The sequence below is a fragment of the Centropristis striata genome, chromosome 1, assembly GCF_030273125.1.
Source record: "Centropristis striata isolate RG_2023a ecotype Rhode Island chromosome 1, C.striata_1.0, whole genome shotgun sequence".
In the NCBI taxonomy this organism is placed as follows: domain Eukaryota; kingdom Metazoa; phylum Chordata; class Actinopteri; order Perciformes; family Serranidae; genus Centropristis; species Centropristis striata.
The window spans coordinates 20,155,478-20,172,301 of NC_081517.1; the positions used below are offsets into that span (position 1 = coordinate 20,155,478).

A 16,824-nucleotide genomic window follows, 5' to 3' on the forward strand; every position below is an offset into this window, starting at 1 on the left:
AGAGATTGACATCATAGTAAAAATGTCCCATGACCCATTCAGAACCCTGTAATGTTCCAAACACTCAACAAATGTTCTAGTACAGTTCTACTCTAAATGCATCCATAAATCATTTGCAAAAAAATTAATTAATAAATATAAGAAATATAAAAAATATTTAATAATGTGTTATTTTTTTCTGTACATTTCAATGGACAGAGAATCTGAACAGGAGAAATCACCAATATTAGAAATTACAATAAATAGTCTTGAGAGACATTTTTGTGAGTTTTTCATGAATAGTTAACTCAAAGTATAATCTGATGCTTAAAACACATTACATCACCAGAAAACAGTATGTTCAAAATCTAATGAGTTTTATTTTCTCTGTGCTTAATCCATAGGATGCATTATAAGATTATTAGATTATCAAATAATTGACCCTTTTCCCCTTCCTTTGACATTCAGATCCCCTGTTCTTTCAAATTGACCAATTTTTAAAAATCCTGAGTAAAATCAGTCGGAGATCGTAATCAACCGCTTGGAAATTCTAACTTCTGACCTCCACATGTTCCAGGTGCACTGCACCAAATATAACCCAAAAAAATCAGTAGTTCTGCCGATTTTCAGAGATTGTTTACTGTAACCAGCCAACTTATAACATCAGTTTACATGCAGAACAGGTTTTGTATTTATGTTTAAATGCAGGAAAATATACTTTACATTTGCCTTTCAGTTGATGGTTTACCATCCATAATCAGCATTTTCATGGGTGCTTCTATTGTTGTTAGAAGTCAGATGGCTGCTTTTTCATGAAGCCCGAACTTCGACTTTTTCTAGTTGGAGGTCACAAAAACTTTTGTTGTCTGAAAAACAGCTTATAATTAAAACATGTTAACTTTTTCAACACCTCTCTTGTACTCATTCTCTACTCTCTATCTGTATCTGTATGAATAATCCATATTTTTCCTGAACAGGAAAAAGTTTGTTCTGAGGAGGAAGTACCTGATCAGGTTCCGCTCTGCTGTGCTGCTCATCGTGAACCGCCAGCGGTACATGAGGGTATGCACACTGTGTCATTTGTGTTTGAAAAACGAATTAAAAAAGTGAACAAATGTGTGAAGTGTAATACTGTTGTCTTTCTGTCAGACAGTGGTGGAGCCTGCAAGAAAGGCAGAGGAGGTGAGTGATGGTGAAAAAGTGAAAAGAGACATTTTAGGGAGGAAGATGAAGATGTAGCATACAAGTGTTCGTGTATATGTGTGTGTCTGCAATGTGTGTAGGATCGCATCAACAGAGAAGTGGTAAATGTGACAACGCTGCCTATCCCTGCTGAGCTGGCACTTCTGCTTCAGGCGGCCTCAGGTGCACGCGCACACACACACACACACACACACACACACATACACACACACACACACACACACAAAACCATATATATACGACACTCTGATCTGCAGCCTCACAGTCTGTGCTATAAATAAACTTCCATCAACAGATGTGTTCCACCTTGTTTGCAGTTGGGTTCAATGATGTTTACTGTCGCATTTCTGTGTGTGTGTGTGTGTGTGTGTGTGTGTGTGTGTGTGCAGGTAGTGAAGAGCTGCATTCTGACTGCTTGGCAGTGGTCCAGGCTCCGAAGGTTCAGGTTGACCCCCAGCTGACCCTGCCCCTGGATATCAACAACTACCTCATGACACACTACATCCGGGCCATATTTAGGGTAAACACACACACAGACACACACACACACACACACACACACACAGAAAATCCAAGCGTAAATGAATAAAACATAAATTGAACTTGGTGACCTTGATTGCACCTAGGAAAGTGTTTTGTGAACTGTAACTACATAAAAGTGTGTGTGTGTGTGTGTGTGTGTGTGTGTGTGTGTGGTTTGTAGGATCCGTTGTTCGGGATGCTGACAGCCCCGATGGAGAGTTCACTGATTCGAATGGATGAAGAGCTAAAACAAGGAGCTCTGAACATTTTCATTCTGGTATGTTGCATTCAAATGCTGCTGGGAAACTCCATCATCCTTAGACTTCGACAGACTTTCTAATCATTCAGTTATGCATAGAAATATGCATATTGAACAAAATTCCGATGCATTGGCTCACATTGCTCTGTGATGTAAGATAAATAAAGTATAAATATGTAAAAAAAAATATAAAACTGTAGAAATGGAATATTTATATTGCACAGAGTGTAGCAGCAGAAATTGCCAGGACCTTTAAGTCAGCTGCTAATCAGCGTTATGTCAGAAAATTAAATAACTATGTCTTTTGGTTTAAGCCGATTTAAAAAAAAAAAAATTTAGCCATTTACCATCATATGTCAGTCTACAAACAAGTAATAAAACCAAGTGGGTTTTTTGCCTTTTTTACTTGATTTTACTACAATGTTTCATCAATTTAAAGCTACCCGTAAAAAAAACATTTTTCCAAAAGATGGTTTTTGTTATTTTAGGTAGTTCTTATCATGCTGATGTGTGTTTTCTGATTCGTTTTTTTAAATTTGTTATGAGATGCTATAAAAACATACTTTAGAATATTCTCGCATTAATGTATATCCATATATTTTACACAGGCTGTATAATGTGGAAAGCTAAGACTGAGCTCCTTGAGCAAATCTTTAAATCCTTTGTTGTTGTAATTTCACGTGTAAGGTTACAGTTTGTGATATAACTGCTTTTGTGTTTTCTATAGATACTAAGATTTATGGGTGATCCAAACTTAAATGGGGCTCAGGAGAATCTGTTTGGGAACTACATCATCCAGAGAGGACTTGCCAATCCCAGTCTGCGAGATGAGATTCTGGCTCAGGTGGCCAATCAGGTGAGACCAACTCATCTTTTTTTAGCCTGGGGGATAGAAACGAAAGCCCAAATAATACGGAATCTTTTTCTTTTGGTGCACATTATCTCTTTACTTTAATTTTCTCCTCCGTTAGGTGTGGAGGAATCCGAACATTTTGAATTCAGAGCGTGGTTGGGTGCTCCTGTCGTCGTGTCTCTCTGCCTTCCTGCCCTCTCAAAGGCTGGCCAAGTACCTGCTGAAGTAAGAAACAGTAAACAGTGAGACGCAGTCACATAACTGTACATGGAAATGGCTGTAATTATACCTGTACGTGCCTGTGATCGTTTGGTTTTAGTAGTTCTTTGCCAGCCTGCATTTCTCTTTTAGCTTTTGTTTTTGTTGTTGTTGTAGGTTTGTGTCTGACTACGGGCCGGATGGATACAACTGTGTGTGTCAGCACCGTCTGCTTCAAGCTCTGCAGCGGTTGAATGTTGGGCCGGAGTATGTCCGTACCTACCCGCCCTGTCTACTAGAGTGGACCGCCAATCGCAAGAGAGCTCACACTGTCCTGCACATACACTGCTTTGATGGTGAGAACACACACAAGAGAGGATTTTAACTGATTTTATAGTCAGATTTAGAGCTAGTTGCAAAGTTGTTTTATGGATGACATAAGAGCATAAAGTGACCTCTTTTCTCAAAGCAGTGGTGGAATATAGCTAAATACATTTACAAGTACTCAAGTACAATTTTGAGGTTTACTTGAGTATTTCCATTTTATGTAACTTTATACTTTTACTCCGCTACAATTTGAAACAAATATTGCACTCCACTACATTTACCTGACAGCTTTAGTTACTTTTCAGGTCGAGATTTAACATAGAAAAAACATGATAGATTTAATGATTTTCTTTAAATTAAACCTCAAAACAGTATATTAATTCTTTAAAATCGGCCCTACCTTGAGAAACTTAAAATGCTGTCTACATAAATATATCAATAACAATAATTAGTATTATTTTGGATTATATAAAACATTCTATGGGGCCATTCTACATAACAAGTACTTTTACTTTGATACTATAAGTACATTTTTTGATGCTATACTTTTGTACTTTTGAGTATGGAGTACTGTAATGGAGTAATTTCACAGTGTAAGGCTGTTAATTAGAGAAAATTGACAACTGAATGGTTGCATGCATCTTCTGCCTTCCTGCAACAAGAGAGAGAACTGTCTTTTATTTGCATTTACTTTTGTATTGAATTTGACTGTTTTTTTATTAAAGAAATTGTTGTACAATTGGTCTAAATCACATGCAGCAACCCTGCACAATGCTTACATATGCAGAAATCATTATATATGTATATATATACACAGACCAGCAATATGTGCCAGTGTCAAAGTTTGTGTTTTATAAATCTGAAACAAGTTTATTTTGACTCCCTTCAGCTTTGCCTATCTCTCATTGACGCAGCCTCACCTTTCTGTTTTTTTTTTTTTTTTTACCTGAGCTCAGTTCGTGTGTGCAATATCCAGCACAGAGGAGTTATCTGTCTCTCATTTCCTCCTCTCATCCAGCTAATCTGTCCTCTGGCCTTTTGGCAAGTCTACTAAGGATTAGACAACACCTGATAGTCGCACTGGTTCACTGGCTTTGTTTGTGTCTGTTTGTTGATGCTGGTGTCTGTGTAAATCTTCATAGGCAGACAGGGGAGAGTGCTTCCAACTTTGTTTCAGTGATACAGTAGAGGGGCTATTTCATCGACAGACAGAAACGGCTCTTAATGCATTATAAGATGAAAAAAACACCCCATATCATTCTTCAAGTTGAACTTTTGGTTGAGTAACTGCTATATATCAGAGAGAGTTTGTCTCTCTAAACTGGTGTCTTTTCTCCTGCAGCGGTGTCCTTCCTGTGTCCCCTACACTCTTGGACAACAGGAGAAGAAATGGCCAAAGACATCTTACATCACAGGTATCATCGTACTGTAAACACAAGCACTAAATACACGGATTGGATTACAAAGAAAGGATACATTTTTTTTTTATTATTATTTATTTGTTCATTTATTTAACAGGGACAGTGCATGGCTCTCAGCCGTACCAGAATTAGCTACTAGCTACATTTCATCTGTAGTCCCTGGGCAGGAACAAATAACATACATCTAACACAAACAAACAAGGCTTTCAAACAGCAACAACAAAGTTTCACACTCTTAAAACACAATACAACACAGGACAACAAAGAGTAAAGTCACAGTATTAAAACACAACACAAATCAATGTTGTTGGTTTTTTTTAAACAATATGTTATTGTTTTTCAAAGCACGCAGTGAAAACAAACAATCACAAAGAACAAACAAACAAATAGAAAGTTAACATTTTATACAATTTCTTCTCATATTTAGCAACAATAAAGACATTTGATATCCCAAGCAACATGCATAATGGGTCACATAGCAGATTCTTAGATGAAATCATTAAAATACAACACTAAACAGATTGCAAAATAGTGAGCTAATGTTATAGGAAACAAACGGAGACATTCAGGTGGCATTGTTATATCATGTTTGAAGATTTGAGCATATTTTTTTGGGCATTATTGTATTTGTGTGTGCGTGTGTGTGTGTGTGTGTGTGTGTAGGGGTGTGATGGAGGGCCGCCGAGGCTGGTCGGTGTTGCTGAAGGAGCCGGCTCAGTGGGTGGAGCTGGAGGGCTCAGACTACGTCCTGGACTTGATGTCGGACCTGGAGCTTCCTGCTGACTTCCCCAAACACAGCAGCTACTTCATCATCTCCGCACAGGAACCGACCAGAGTGCGACCCAACACCAGCATGTAAGACACACACATTTAACACACACAGTTGTGCTGTACTTAAGTACAATTTAGGCATACTTGTACCTTACCTGAATATTTCTTTTGTTTCAAACATCTTTCTATTGAAGTATGGTGTGTTCCCTGGTGTGTAAAAAAGGATGGGTTAAATGCAGGGTTTGAATTTCCCCATTGTGGGACGAATAAGGTAATCTTAATCTTAAAACTTAATTATTCCCAAATATGACTGAATAGGATAATGTTTGCTTTTTCTCTTAATATACATAAACACAAAACATCAAAACATACATCAAGATAAATAAGGTATCAGAAAAACAATAAGGAACAGAATCATCTGTGAGTGAATAAAAATAAAGTAAGGCCAAAAATAAATGTAATGATAATAACAATGTCAAACAACAGAATTAAGAAATAAAAAAATAATTAATAAAAATGTATGAGTATTTCTTTTTTATGCTAACTTTTAAATTATTGCAATCAATTAAACTCCACTATATTTACCAGACAGCTGTAGTTACTAATTACTTTTATGATGAAAATTTTACATTAAAAACCATATTATAAGTTCAGAAAATACAATACAAAAGGCTTCAAAAATGCAGTGTCCACACAGACTGCCTTGTCACAGGTTTCAAATGTCTATGACTTGTTAGAAGTTCTATCTAAACTTAACTTCTTATTTAAATAACAGGCCCAAAGAGAGCCAACATTTCATTAAAAAATAAAGAAAAACAACAACAAAATGAATACAATTGTGTGTGGTGGGGCTTTGATTCTCTTCTCTCCTACCCTGTTACTCACCTCATTATCCCACAGATTTATCTTTAATCTTTTATTCAATTCTTGTCTTTTTCTTTTTTCTTTTTCTCTTTTTCACTCCTGCCCCCAATATCAGTCATAACCACAAACTATAACGTCAAAGAAACAATTCTCGAGAAAAAAATCTCCTCCTGCTTCTTTTTAACTGGCTAACATACTACTCACTGCAAAACTTTGCCTGTGAAAATTCAAACATTGACTCTTCTGGTATGCGTGCAGTACATTGTTGTTGTTTTTTTAATATTAGGGGGAATCAGACAGGCATTGAGAATAACTTTATAGAAACAGCCAGTCTTCTCCCTGATGCTCTTGTTTGCTTATGTAGGTCACAGAGAGGCATCAGTATTAAACAGAGGATGTTTCATAACCTGATTTTAGGGGTTCTTTCCGCTACTACAAGGTTTAAGAGGTTGTAATTATTTGTTTTACAGAAGCCTGTTGGGTGGTGGGTTTGACATGAAGGATGACGTCATGTCTTCAGTACTTCCTGGCTCTGATGGACTTGGTATACATTCAATCAAAAACATTTATATGATGACACTAACTGATTTTGATTGCAGTAAATGATGAAGTGCTCTCCTCTCCTCTCGTCTCCTCTCACAGACTTGGAGCCTCAGAGAGGGATGGATCGTTATCTCGACAGCCTGTTTGACCCCGTACTGTCAGAGGGAACTGGAGTAAGTTGCATAACTCACTCACTGACACACTTGACCACTTGAGAGGGGACTCTGTCAACCACTGGCTGTCAGTTACTGTACGGGTCAAGCTCTGTTTTTCCCGGCCATAGTTTTTTGGCTTTTACTCTCTTTTTTTGCATTGAAGCAGAGAGGCAGGGAAGAAGATCATTTGTAAAAAAAAAACATAAAGTCAGTATTTACATACTGTATGATGGATAGTACTGTGCAAAAGTTTTAGGCAGGTGTGAAAAAATGCTGTAAAATAAGAATGCAAAAATAGAAATGTTAATCATTTTGCAAAGCGAGTGAACAGAAGGAAAATTGGAATCTTTTTTGCCTTCAAACCAGAAACAATTCTGCTTCTTGACATTTTTTCCACATCTGCACAGATGTTTTATCTGCAAGACTTTGCACAGTACTTTATCTTCTAGAAACAAGCAAAATGACTACTATTTTTATGGCTGGGCGATATGGTTTATAAATAATATCTTGATATTTTTTTGTCTGTGGCTTGAGATATTTGATAAATATATAATTATATTCTCATATTTTTTCTAAAATAACATAAATATTTGATTTAACCCTTTCACATGTGTGACCATACCAGTGTAAACTTCCACATCACAATGTCCTGATTTTGTCTGAGTGACACTCTGAGGTTGTGTTCTGTCTGATTGGTCTTTGGAAATTTTGAAAATTATACCAAACCAACTCCACATAATAGACCTGCTTTTAATTTATTTTTATTTTTGTGGAATTCATTGTTAAATGCTGGCTCACATCTTCCTCTATTTTTAATTGATGTGAACTCAGGACAAATATTGGTATTTAAACACATAAACACTTCTTGCTTCTAATGCATACATAAATTATTAAAATGCACAAGGAATATCTCGATATGACAATATGGTCATCTGCCATATCGCATATAAAATTTGTTTAGAAAATGTCCGATATATTCAATACATTGCCAGCCTCTAAAATACAGTAATAGAATAAATTAAAGGAAGAAGATTACAGATAAACAGTTACAAATACATGACAAATTGTCGTTAAATACATAAACAGTGTAGATTCCGTGGTTTCTACAGATTTGAGGCTCGTCTTGCAGCCTGGAAATCTGTTTTGGGACCTTCTCAGTCAGTGTAGTGTAACTACAGATGCCAGATTTTATGAAATAAGAAAAGTTTGTGCTTCAAAGCTGAAGAAGAGAAAAAGTCTCAAAGGAAATAATGCTTACTGTAGTTTGCAGCCAATAGACTTGATGTATATTTCTAGGCAAAATGTGCCTCATCTCATGTTTGTTTGTTTTTACAGTAGGGTCCACATCACACAGCTGACAGAGATGTAATATCTGTTGTGAGTTTGAGTTGTAAATACCAAGATATCATCTCTGCTCAGTGTGTCAGCACATTTATGATGTATTACCCAGCAAGAATGTTATACTTCGCCCCCTGTTTTGAAAGCTACAGTGGAAGTAATATCTGCTGGTTGAGTTATTATCTGGTGATTGTTGATTGAGTTTAATCCGTTCGTATTTAGTCTGGTCAATGGTGCAGTGAATGCTGGCCAGGTTGGATCTATCAGTCTTCAGCCGGGACGGCGATGTGCTGAATGTTAGCCGTGCTATCGGATGTGGCTGACAGGAATTAGCATGTATCAGATGTGTTCTACAGACCTCTCCCGCCCAGCAACCTATTACGTTACCCAGTTACCGTAACTGTCACAGCGACTAGATCGCCACGATGATTTCCCACCCAGGCAACGCAGGGATCTGCTTACGAGGAACTGACACTCTGGCAAATGAAGTGCTTACTATTTAATGAGACATGGCCTACAAACACACACACTCCTGTGGATTTATGGGTCAGCAGCTGATTTCTGATGGACACATAAGAGGGAATTCCTCTGATGAAGGGTGCTCCGTCACAGAGGACAGAAGTTGTAGCCAGCTTGGATTTCAAACAGTCACAATGGAGTCAAAAAAACAAAGAAAGATGTCAAAGTATCTCTAAACGCACTACTTCCATGAGATGTTATCGCCTCCTCACGGCCCAGAACCTCCACTGAATATAGTATTTTTAGTGATTTGTTAGTGAAGTGACAGTTCTTCAGAGCACACTGAGCACACAGATCAGCTGTGGAGGAGTAGATTCTGCTGCTGGAGTGGTTTGGTTTTGACACGTTTTTGTCAAGACTCTGGGTTTCCATTAGACTCCATTATATCTGCAGTGCATCTAAGCTGAATAGAGCTGCTTTCCCCTCTGAAGGATCAAACTATACACCTGTCAGAGGAAGGGGCCGGGTGTCGTAACAAAACGTTCTGATATAATACCAAAGTTTCAGTTCTGATACCAAAATAATACTTTTTTGACATCTCACTTTAAGGAAGATGCACATGTTTTTTCTACAAATCCCCAGTGCCATGTAACCAAAAAAATGTAACAACAAATATGACCATTTTCCAGTTTGTGATGCGCTGTATATTCTAATAATAATAATAATAATAATACTGATATAGTTTAAAATCCCCCCCTCCACCAGCTAGACCAGGGGTGGGCAATTCATTTTCCCAAGGGGCCACATGAGATACTGCAAAGGCTGTGGAGGGCCGGACCAAAACTCTGAACTAAATTCTGCTCAATATTAATTTAATCACATTATAAAATATGGTCAATTATATGGTTTTGAGTTGCTACTGGTAAGAATTAATTTACTATGTCAATAGCAGTAAAAATAGTAAAAACTCCAATCATTATCTCACTTTTCCATTTATTTTAAACAACATACATTAAAACCACAAAAACAATATAGAGCATGTATGTTATGCAGAAAACCAGCAATTTATTAACTAACTAACTCAGTGTTTTTTGTGGAACGCATTTTTGTGCAGGTGCGTATGCATGCACGCACATAGGTAAATCGCCTTTAAAATAAAAGTACTGTGGTTGTATTGTTTTCTAATTTCTGGATAACTTCACACGGGCTGGACAGGGACTGCCAATGGCCAGTCTGAGCTAGACAGACAGTAGGGCCGAGGGAAAAAAGTTGCAATTACAAACCTGTCTGCTACTTCAGCACCACGGACAGCGCCTTGGATTATCAGTACATAGCACAGTTACTATTCTGAGCCACGGTTGAGGGCCATAGGTTTAAAGTGGCACAAACCTCATTAAGATAAAGTATCAATGAGTCAGGCAGACTAAACTCAGCCTCTGCTCCTGAAGGAGGGAGAGGGAGGGATGACAGGTTAACACAGGGGATGTGTCTGGTCATTTTGCTAACAAGGGTGAAGTAAGCAAGTAAGTAAGTCAAGTTTATTTATATAGCACAGATAAAATCACAAAGTGCTCTACAGAAGATAAAAAGAAACAAATAAGATAGGCGAACATAAGACAATTAAAACGCAGTTAAAACACAATGAAACATAAAAATTATAAAATAATATGTACAATGCATGGTGGTCATCCAAATGCCTGTCTAAAAAGATATCTGGTCTTAAGGTGATTTTTAAAAGAGTCCACAGAAATGTGTGAAACTGTAGGGGTAGAGGCAGAGAGCTCCAAAGTTTGGGTGAGACATATTCAAATGATGGATCACCACGTGTTTTCAGACAGTTACGTGGAACAGACAGAAGATGTAGTGTATAAGCCATAATATACACTGATTCTGATATATCAGCCAATAAACTAATGAATCGGTTTCATACCAGCCTCATTCAGGTAGACTTTCCGTGAGTATTTCTTTAACAGCCTTTGTTTTGTTTTGTTCATTCATGTTATAAATCTGAAGTTCAGTGCTAAAGTCTGTCTGTCTGTTCTAACAGGAAGTAGAATCAGCTGCAGGACTGGCGAGCAGGATGAAGGGCGCCGGGGGTGTTGGAGGAGGATGGCAGCAGCAAGGGCAGTCAACCGGCCCCCCACTTCCACCTGGGGGTCAGTCAGAAACACACTCTCACCAAAATCACTCCCTTGTTCACACATTTACTATTTCCTGCTCAATAAACACTCAATAGTGATTCAAACTTTATTCATATAGCACCTTTCATACAGGTTATTGCAGTTGACAGTGCTGCACTGATGATTGACAAGCCAATAACAAGACAGAACAGGTGTAGACCATAAAAACCAGACAAAAGACAAGACCTATTATTATGGGGTCTTTTCTGTTTGTATATTTGTTTTGATCAGTCTCCTTTCTACTCACCTTACACTCCGGTATATGACAACAGATTACTCTGGTTAAGTGGAAGAAATTTTTTTTTTTTTTAATTGTTGAATAAAAAAAAAAGATGAAGATACATAGTTGCCCATAAAGTTGGAATCATCTTGTTTTCAGACACTATCCTCTGTTAATTGTGGTTTCATTTTCATTGTAATATGTTTGGAAGATATTGATTGATAACATTTTGAGAAGATATACACTCTATCTGTCAAGAATAAATCACATTGTCACAATCATTTAATGGAAAGAGGTAAAAAAATATTTTATTCCAACTTTATGGGCGACCGTGTATAATACTAAATAAATACAAATAAAAGAGAAGAAAAATATAAGGGCTATAGAAGAGAGACTTTAGTAAAACCAAGAGAAGTAAAATTTAGATTAAAAAGTTAGGTTAAAAAAAACCCCAAAGAGACAAAGTTTTAGGTTCACATAAGTATATTGAATATAGTAAATGCTGCTATCATTGACCTGTGTAGTGTCTCACAACTTTTCTATTTATAATATATTAATCTAACAGAGAGATATGTGCACAAAATAATTGTGCAGCCTTTTGCCACAGCTAAACCTTCATCATTGCACAGAATTACTGGAAAACAGTCCAATCTGCCCTAAAAGCTTCACACAATCACAATAAAATAATTAGCATCTTCAGAGAGTTTGTGGTAACTGACGTGCAGTTATAAGGGTTGTCCCAGCTCTTTAAATCGTGCCATCTTCTTTTACTCTCAGGTGTGTGTTTGGAAACACCAACAGCACACAGACTGCCATATCATATCCCCAATACAGTGTGTACTCTCGCATTTAAATTCCTTTTGAGGAATGCCTGCAACTCGTTGATCAGGACCTGTAGCTCACGATCAGAAAAAAATATATTAATTTGTCTTTTTCTCTCTGCCTTTTTATGCCTGTATTCTTGGTGCAAAGGCAACATTTTTACATCACCATATATATTACTGCAATCAGACACAAAAAGGGGCAAATTGCATCCAGCAGTAAAACTTAATGGCCGTGTTTGTGCTGTAAAATGTCAATATGTTTGTGAACTGGACCTTGAGATGGAGCAGATAGTGATTGCAAGTGATTTCCAACTCCTGGTGCTGTCAGTATTTTGAAGCAGAAACAGTAAGTAGTGTACATGCTGTGGACTACTTTCTTTGTTCCACTCTATGAATTTTTGAGGGATTTCTACTTGGCATGGATTCTGCACTCAATTCAAGCACTAAAATAAAACAGCAGACAGTTGATAAAGTGCTCTGTAAAGTAAATATGGAGTCACAGGACTGAGCCATAGACACACACTCATGCCTCCATAAATCATTAGCAAGTGTCATAAAATAAACACTTACAGTCTGACAGGAATTTGATGTGTGTCTGTGTGTTCACAGCTGTGAGAGTCCTTCCTGTGGGAGGCGTGATGTCGCCTCCTGTTGCTGCGGTGGCACCTGTGACACCTGGTTCGTATCGAGTGTGAAGAGAAATATGAGGGAGGGAAAAAAAGGAAAACCTCATGAAACATGATTTTTATCCCTCCTTCCTGTTTACTGTTTCTCCTGGTGTCTCCTCCAGATGCCCGGCAGGCTGTTTTGGAGCAGCAGCAGCAGGCGATCGTGAACCAGCAGGCCATCATCATGGTAAACCCTCCGTCTGCATCTGTGTCTGTTCATTTGTTCCAGCCCTCTCTTGTTCTGGAGTTAATGCGTCATTGTCTTGTTTCTCAGGCCCAGCAGATGACCATGCAGGCCATGGCCATGGTCAGCCCAGTGACCAGCCCCCCCACCACCCCCATCACAAGCCCACCCATGAGCCCTCTGCTCCAGCACCCTCCCAGCCCGTACGCCCCCACCAGCCCCTATGCCGTCATACCCCCGAGTCCGTACGCCAACATCCCACCGAGCCCCTACGCTAACTTCACCCCCACTCCCTACGCTGCGGCAGACATCTCGCCCAGGCATCCCTATCCCCTTCCTGCTCCACTTGAACAAACTCCATCGCAGCTTCAAGCCGTGCCTCCGCAGACTCAGCCCGGAGCTCAGCCTCCGCCTCAGGCCCAAACTAACAAAACTCAGCCAGCACAGCCCAAAGCCAACGCTGCTGCACGGGTCAGTAACTCTCAGACATGTGAGGTAACAATCCAAACTGACATATTACATAATGATTCAGGACTTTTTAATTCCAACAACAAGCAACGAGTCCCCGGGAAGAAATTATATAAACACAACAAGATGAGTGAGTGGTTTGTTTGGAAGAGGAAAGAACTGTGTGGTCAGGATGGTGAGCAAAAGATAGCTGAAATGGGTACCTAAAAGTGAAATTTAAATATCTATAGCCTTCATTTAATCATAGAGATAAAGATCTATTTTCCCAGAGAGACCTAAGGAAAGAAAAAGAAATAACAGCCAGATAAATGAAAGGACAAATGCATGAAAAGAGAAACAAAAGCACACACAGAATCAGATTAGAAGTTTCAAATCAGCCAGTGAAATGTCCAAACAGAAGTTTAACTAGACTGAGACCTGATGCAAATGTTTCTTTTACTGTCTGCTTTTGCCTTGATACAGTTTTAGTTGAGTGGGTTGGTCTTTGTCTGCATTGATAAAGTTATGGTGATATAATTCCTTTTATAGAGGGCAACGATTTGAGCTTTTAATTCACATGAATCGTCGTATGATGTTTTGATGGACATTCCAAATTTATTTCTAGATGGTGACAAAAGTACAATTTATTTTTAGTTTAACCACTTTATTGTTTCTAGTTTTGACAAATCTGAACACGGAAGTGCAGTTCAGTACAACACGAAATTAATTTGTCCACAAAATTCAAAGCACCAGAACAAACCTGGCACATGACAGATTAAAAGTAATCATGCTGGAATTGACTTTCACAAGGTTGTTTTTTACATTTCTACCAGAGTTGGGACCAAGTCTTTGCATTTAAGCCCCAAGTCCTAATCTTTTGAGTCCTACATATGTCAGAATGTGCTATTAACAATTGTAAAGCCATTTTAACAACTGAGTAGTGATATATATATTTTGTTTTTTATCAACATGCTGTTTTTTTTATGCTTTTGTAGAAACGACTTTGGTATAACCAGGGCGACTGAACTTATTTAAAAAAAAGAAGTGCTGGCGTAACACTGTTATAGCTTTAATCATGGCTCTGTGGTCAAAAGGCTCAAGTCCAAGTCAAGTCACACATCATTGGTCTTAAAGTTGACTTGCAGGTCTTTTAATTTAGCAAAGTTAAGTCTGAAATCATGAACTTTGTGTCCGAGTCTGACCCAAGTTTAAGTCAACACCTCAAATTTCTACTATAAAATAAAAAAGTAATGTGCAGCATCCTTACAGTCCACTATATCATCCTTTTCATTCCCTTTTATTTACTGTGACATTGTCCTGCAAAATCTCAAGCATTGCCAAATAACCTTCACAGAGCAGAACAAGTGACACATAAACATAAACACATTCATCACTCAGGTGACTGTGATCTGCATGATTCAGTGTCAGTCTCTCACCTGAGTGATGAATGTGTTTGTGTCTTTTTCTGCTCTGGATGGTGATGTGACACAGTCTGAAGAATATCTCTGTTAGATGGAAATTAAAATAGCTGGCAGCCTTTAAAACAGTCTGCAGATCTTTTGTTATGATTCTTGCCTTAGTTTTTGATCCAGCACCTGTAAACATTTTTTTAGATATGCTTGCCCTGCAGCCAGTTTATCCAACATAATCTCAAAAATGTAACGTCTGCAAAGCCTTGAGAGAAACTTTCTGTCCTCTGTGTGGGTTTTTCAGGTTCAGTCAGGTAAGGACAGCGTCTCCCGGAGGAAGGCTCCAGGCATCCCCATAAACAAGGACACACCAGCCAGAAAGTTTGGTAAGAGAGAGAGAGAAAAGAGGACAGAGCAAGCAAGAAGTCCTTTCAGTTCTTTGAAATAAAACTCTTATTTAAGACAGCCTTACACAAGAGAGTGTAACTTGTTATTGGCTGTGGTTTTTATTTATTTTGTTGTTGTGTGTGTTTTAGCCCCAGTGGTGACGACTCCTCCGCCCCCTGCTGGAGAGGTGGTGAAGTACTCGCCTCGGACTATAGATCACGTCGTCCCCAGCCAAGATATCCAGGGTATCTGGATTTTAAAAGCTTCAAAATGTTAATGTCACAGACTCATACAACATCATCTGAATGATCATCATGTGGTCAATGAAGTTATTTTTTTATTGATTTCTAACAGACACATTTGTTGATATTTGGATTTGAAACAATGAAAGAAAATATGAAGTGTAATAGCCATAACTCTCACATGATTTGTTATTTTTAAAAGACATCATCAAAAGGTACAACTCGCCACCTCCACCTTCAGAACACCTGACACCTGAGAAGAGGTGAGATCACACACACACACACACACACACACACACACACAGCCTTTTAATAAGTAAAAGGAGCATAAATGAGGCTTCATTTCAAGTTTTGATAAAGATATACACTTTATCTGTTAAAAATAAATCCCAATGTCACAATCATTTCATTGAAAGAGGTAAAAAATATTTTATTACAAGTTTATGGGCGACCCTGTATCCCAGATTATAAAATAAATCCCCCTTGGGGTTTTTGAGAGTTTTTTTTTATTTTTTCATAAAAGAAAAGCATTATGTAAACAACCTAGCATTTAAATGGTTAAAATTCTAACAAGGAATAATATTTGGCAGTTATGAACAGGATTAAAGTTTGTTCAAAATGTAGCTTTGTGAAAGTGAAAAATTATATTAATATATAGTATTATTATAGCAGTTTAAGGAAGGACATTTTTTTTCCTTTGGGAGTTTTTCCTTTTTAATCTAACAGTGAGAGTAAAATGTATTCAATATCAATGTTGTTGCAAATCATTAACATATACCAGACTGTGAAACCGTAGTATACAGAAAATAATTTCTTTGTTGTTTGTCTTTGCATAAAAAAGTGGCATTATGTAAACAAACCAGCATTTACAGGTTTAAAGTTTTAGTTATGATCAGGACTGATGATGGTTAGATCAAGATTTAACTCTGGGAAATAATATTAATATATCATTTTAAAGCAGTTTTTGTTTTCTAAGGACATCTGACTTACTATTTTAAAATGAGGCACATGGGTTAAAATGGATTTCTGCTTGTAAATACATCACAGCAGCTGATGCTATCTTCAGTCACAGTATGAAGTGTACACACTTTAAATCCGAGGCTACAACAAACCACCAACAGATACTGACTGGGAGGCTTTTGCTTGCAGTTGGCACACAACACCAGAATGATTGTTATTTACACACAATCAGCACACACACACAGATTATAAAGTGCACTACATTTGTACAAAGTGAGATGCGTGATATTGACACTGTGTGGATGTATTTAGGAGACCAGAGGGGAAGTTTAAGAAGAAGCAGACCCCTCGTGATGAAGCTTTACAGATCCTCAAACCGCAGATGGACCACCCTCCTGCTCCACAAGTACA

The 16,824-nt window shown here is 37.9% G+C and overlaps 1 protein-coding gene across 1 annotated transcript in view; it reads left to right on the forward strand.

Moving 5' to 3' along the window:
* myo15ab (myosin XVAb) overlaps positions 1-16,824 on the forward strand; it is a 70,657-nt gene that overhangs the window by 28,315 nt on the left and 25,518 nt on the right. The window contains exons 30-49 of the mRNA XM_059334140.1: positions 957-1,041; positions 1,129-1,161; positions 1,263-1,344; positions 1,572-1,702; positions 1,886-1,981; positions 2,691-2,819; positions 2,935-3,041; positions 3,192-3,370; positions 4,684-4,756; positions 5,426-5,617; positions 6,868-6,941; positions 7,040-7,113; positions 10,940-11,048; positions 12,726-12,794; positions 12,907-12,971; positions 13,059-13,439; positions 15,129-15,210; positions 15,361-15,456; positions 15,656-15,716; positions 16,726-16,819. Of these exons, the coding sequence (XP_059190123.1) occupies positions 957-1,041; positions 1,129-1,161; positions 1,263-1,344; positions 1,572-1,702; positions 1,886-1,981; positions 2,691-2,819; positions 2,935-3,041; positions 3,192-3,370; positions 4,684-4,756; positions 5,426-5,617; positions 6,868-6,941; positions 7,040-7,113; positions 10,940-11,048; positions 12,726-12,794; positions 12,907-12,971; positions 13,059-13,439; positions 15,129-15,210; positions 15,361-15,456; positions 15,656-15,716; positions 16,726-16,819 (2,212 nt within the window). The remainder of the gene's footprint in view (positions 1-956; positions 1,042-1,128; positions 1,162-1,262; positions 1,345-1,571; positions 1,703-1,885; positions 1,982-2,690; positions 2,820-2,934; positions 3,042-3,191; positions 3,371-4,683; positions 4,757-5,425; positions 5,618-6,867; positions 6,942-7,039; positions 7,114-10,939; positions 11,049-12,725; positions 12,795-12,906; positions 12,972-13,058; positions 13,440-15,128; positions 15,211-15,360; positions 15,457-15,655; positions 15,717-16,725; positions 16,820-16,824) is intronic.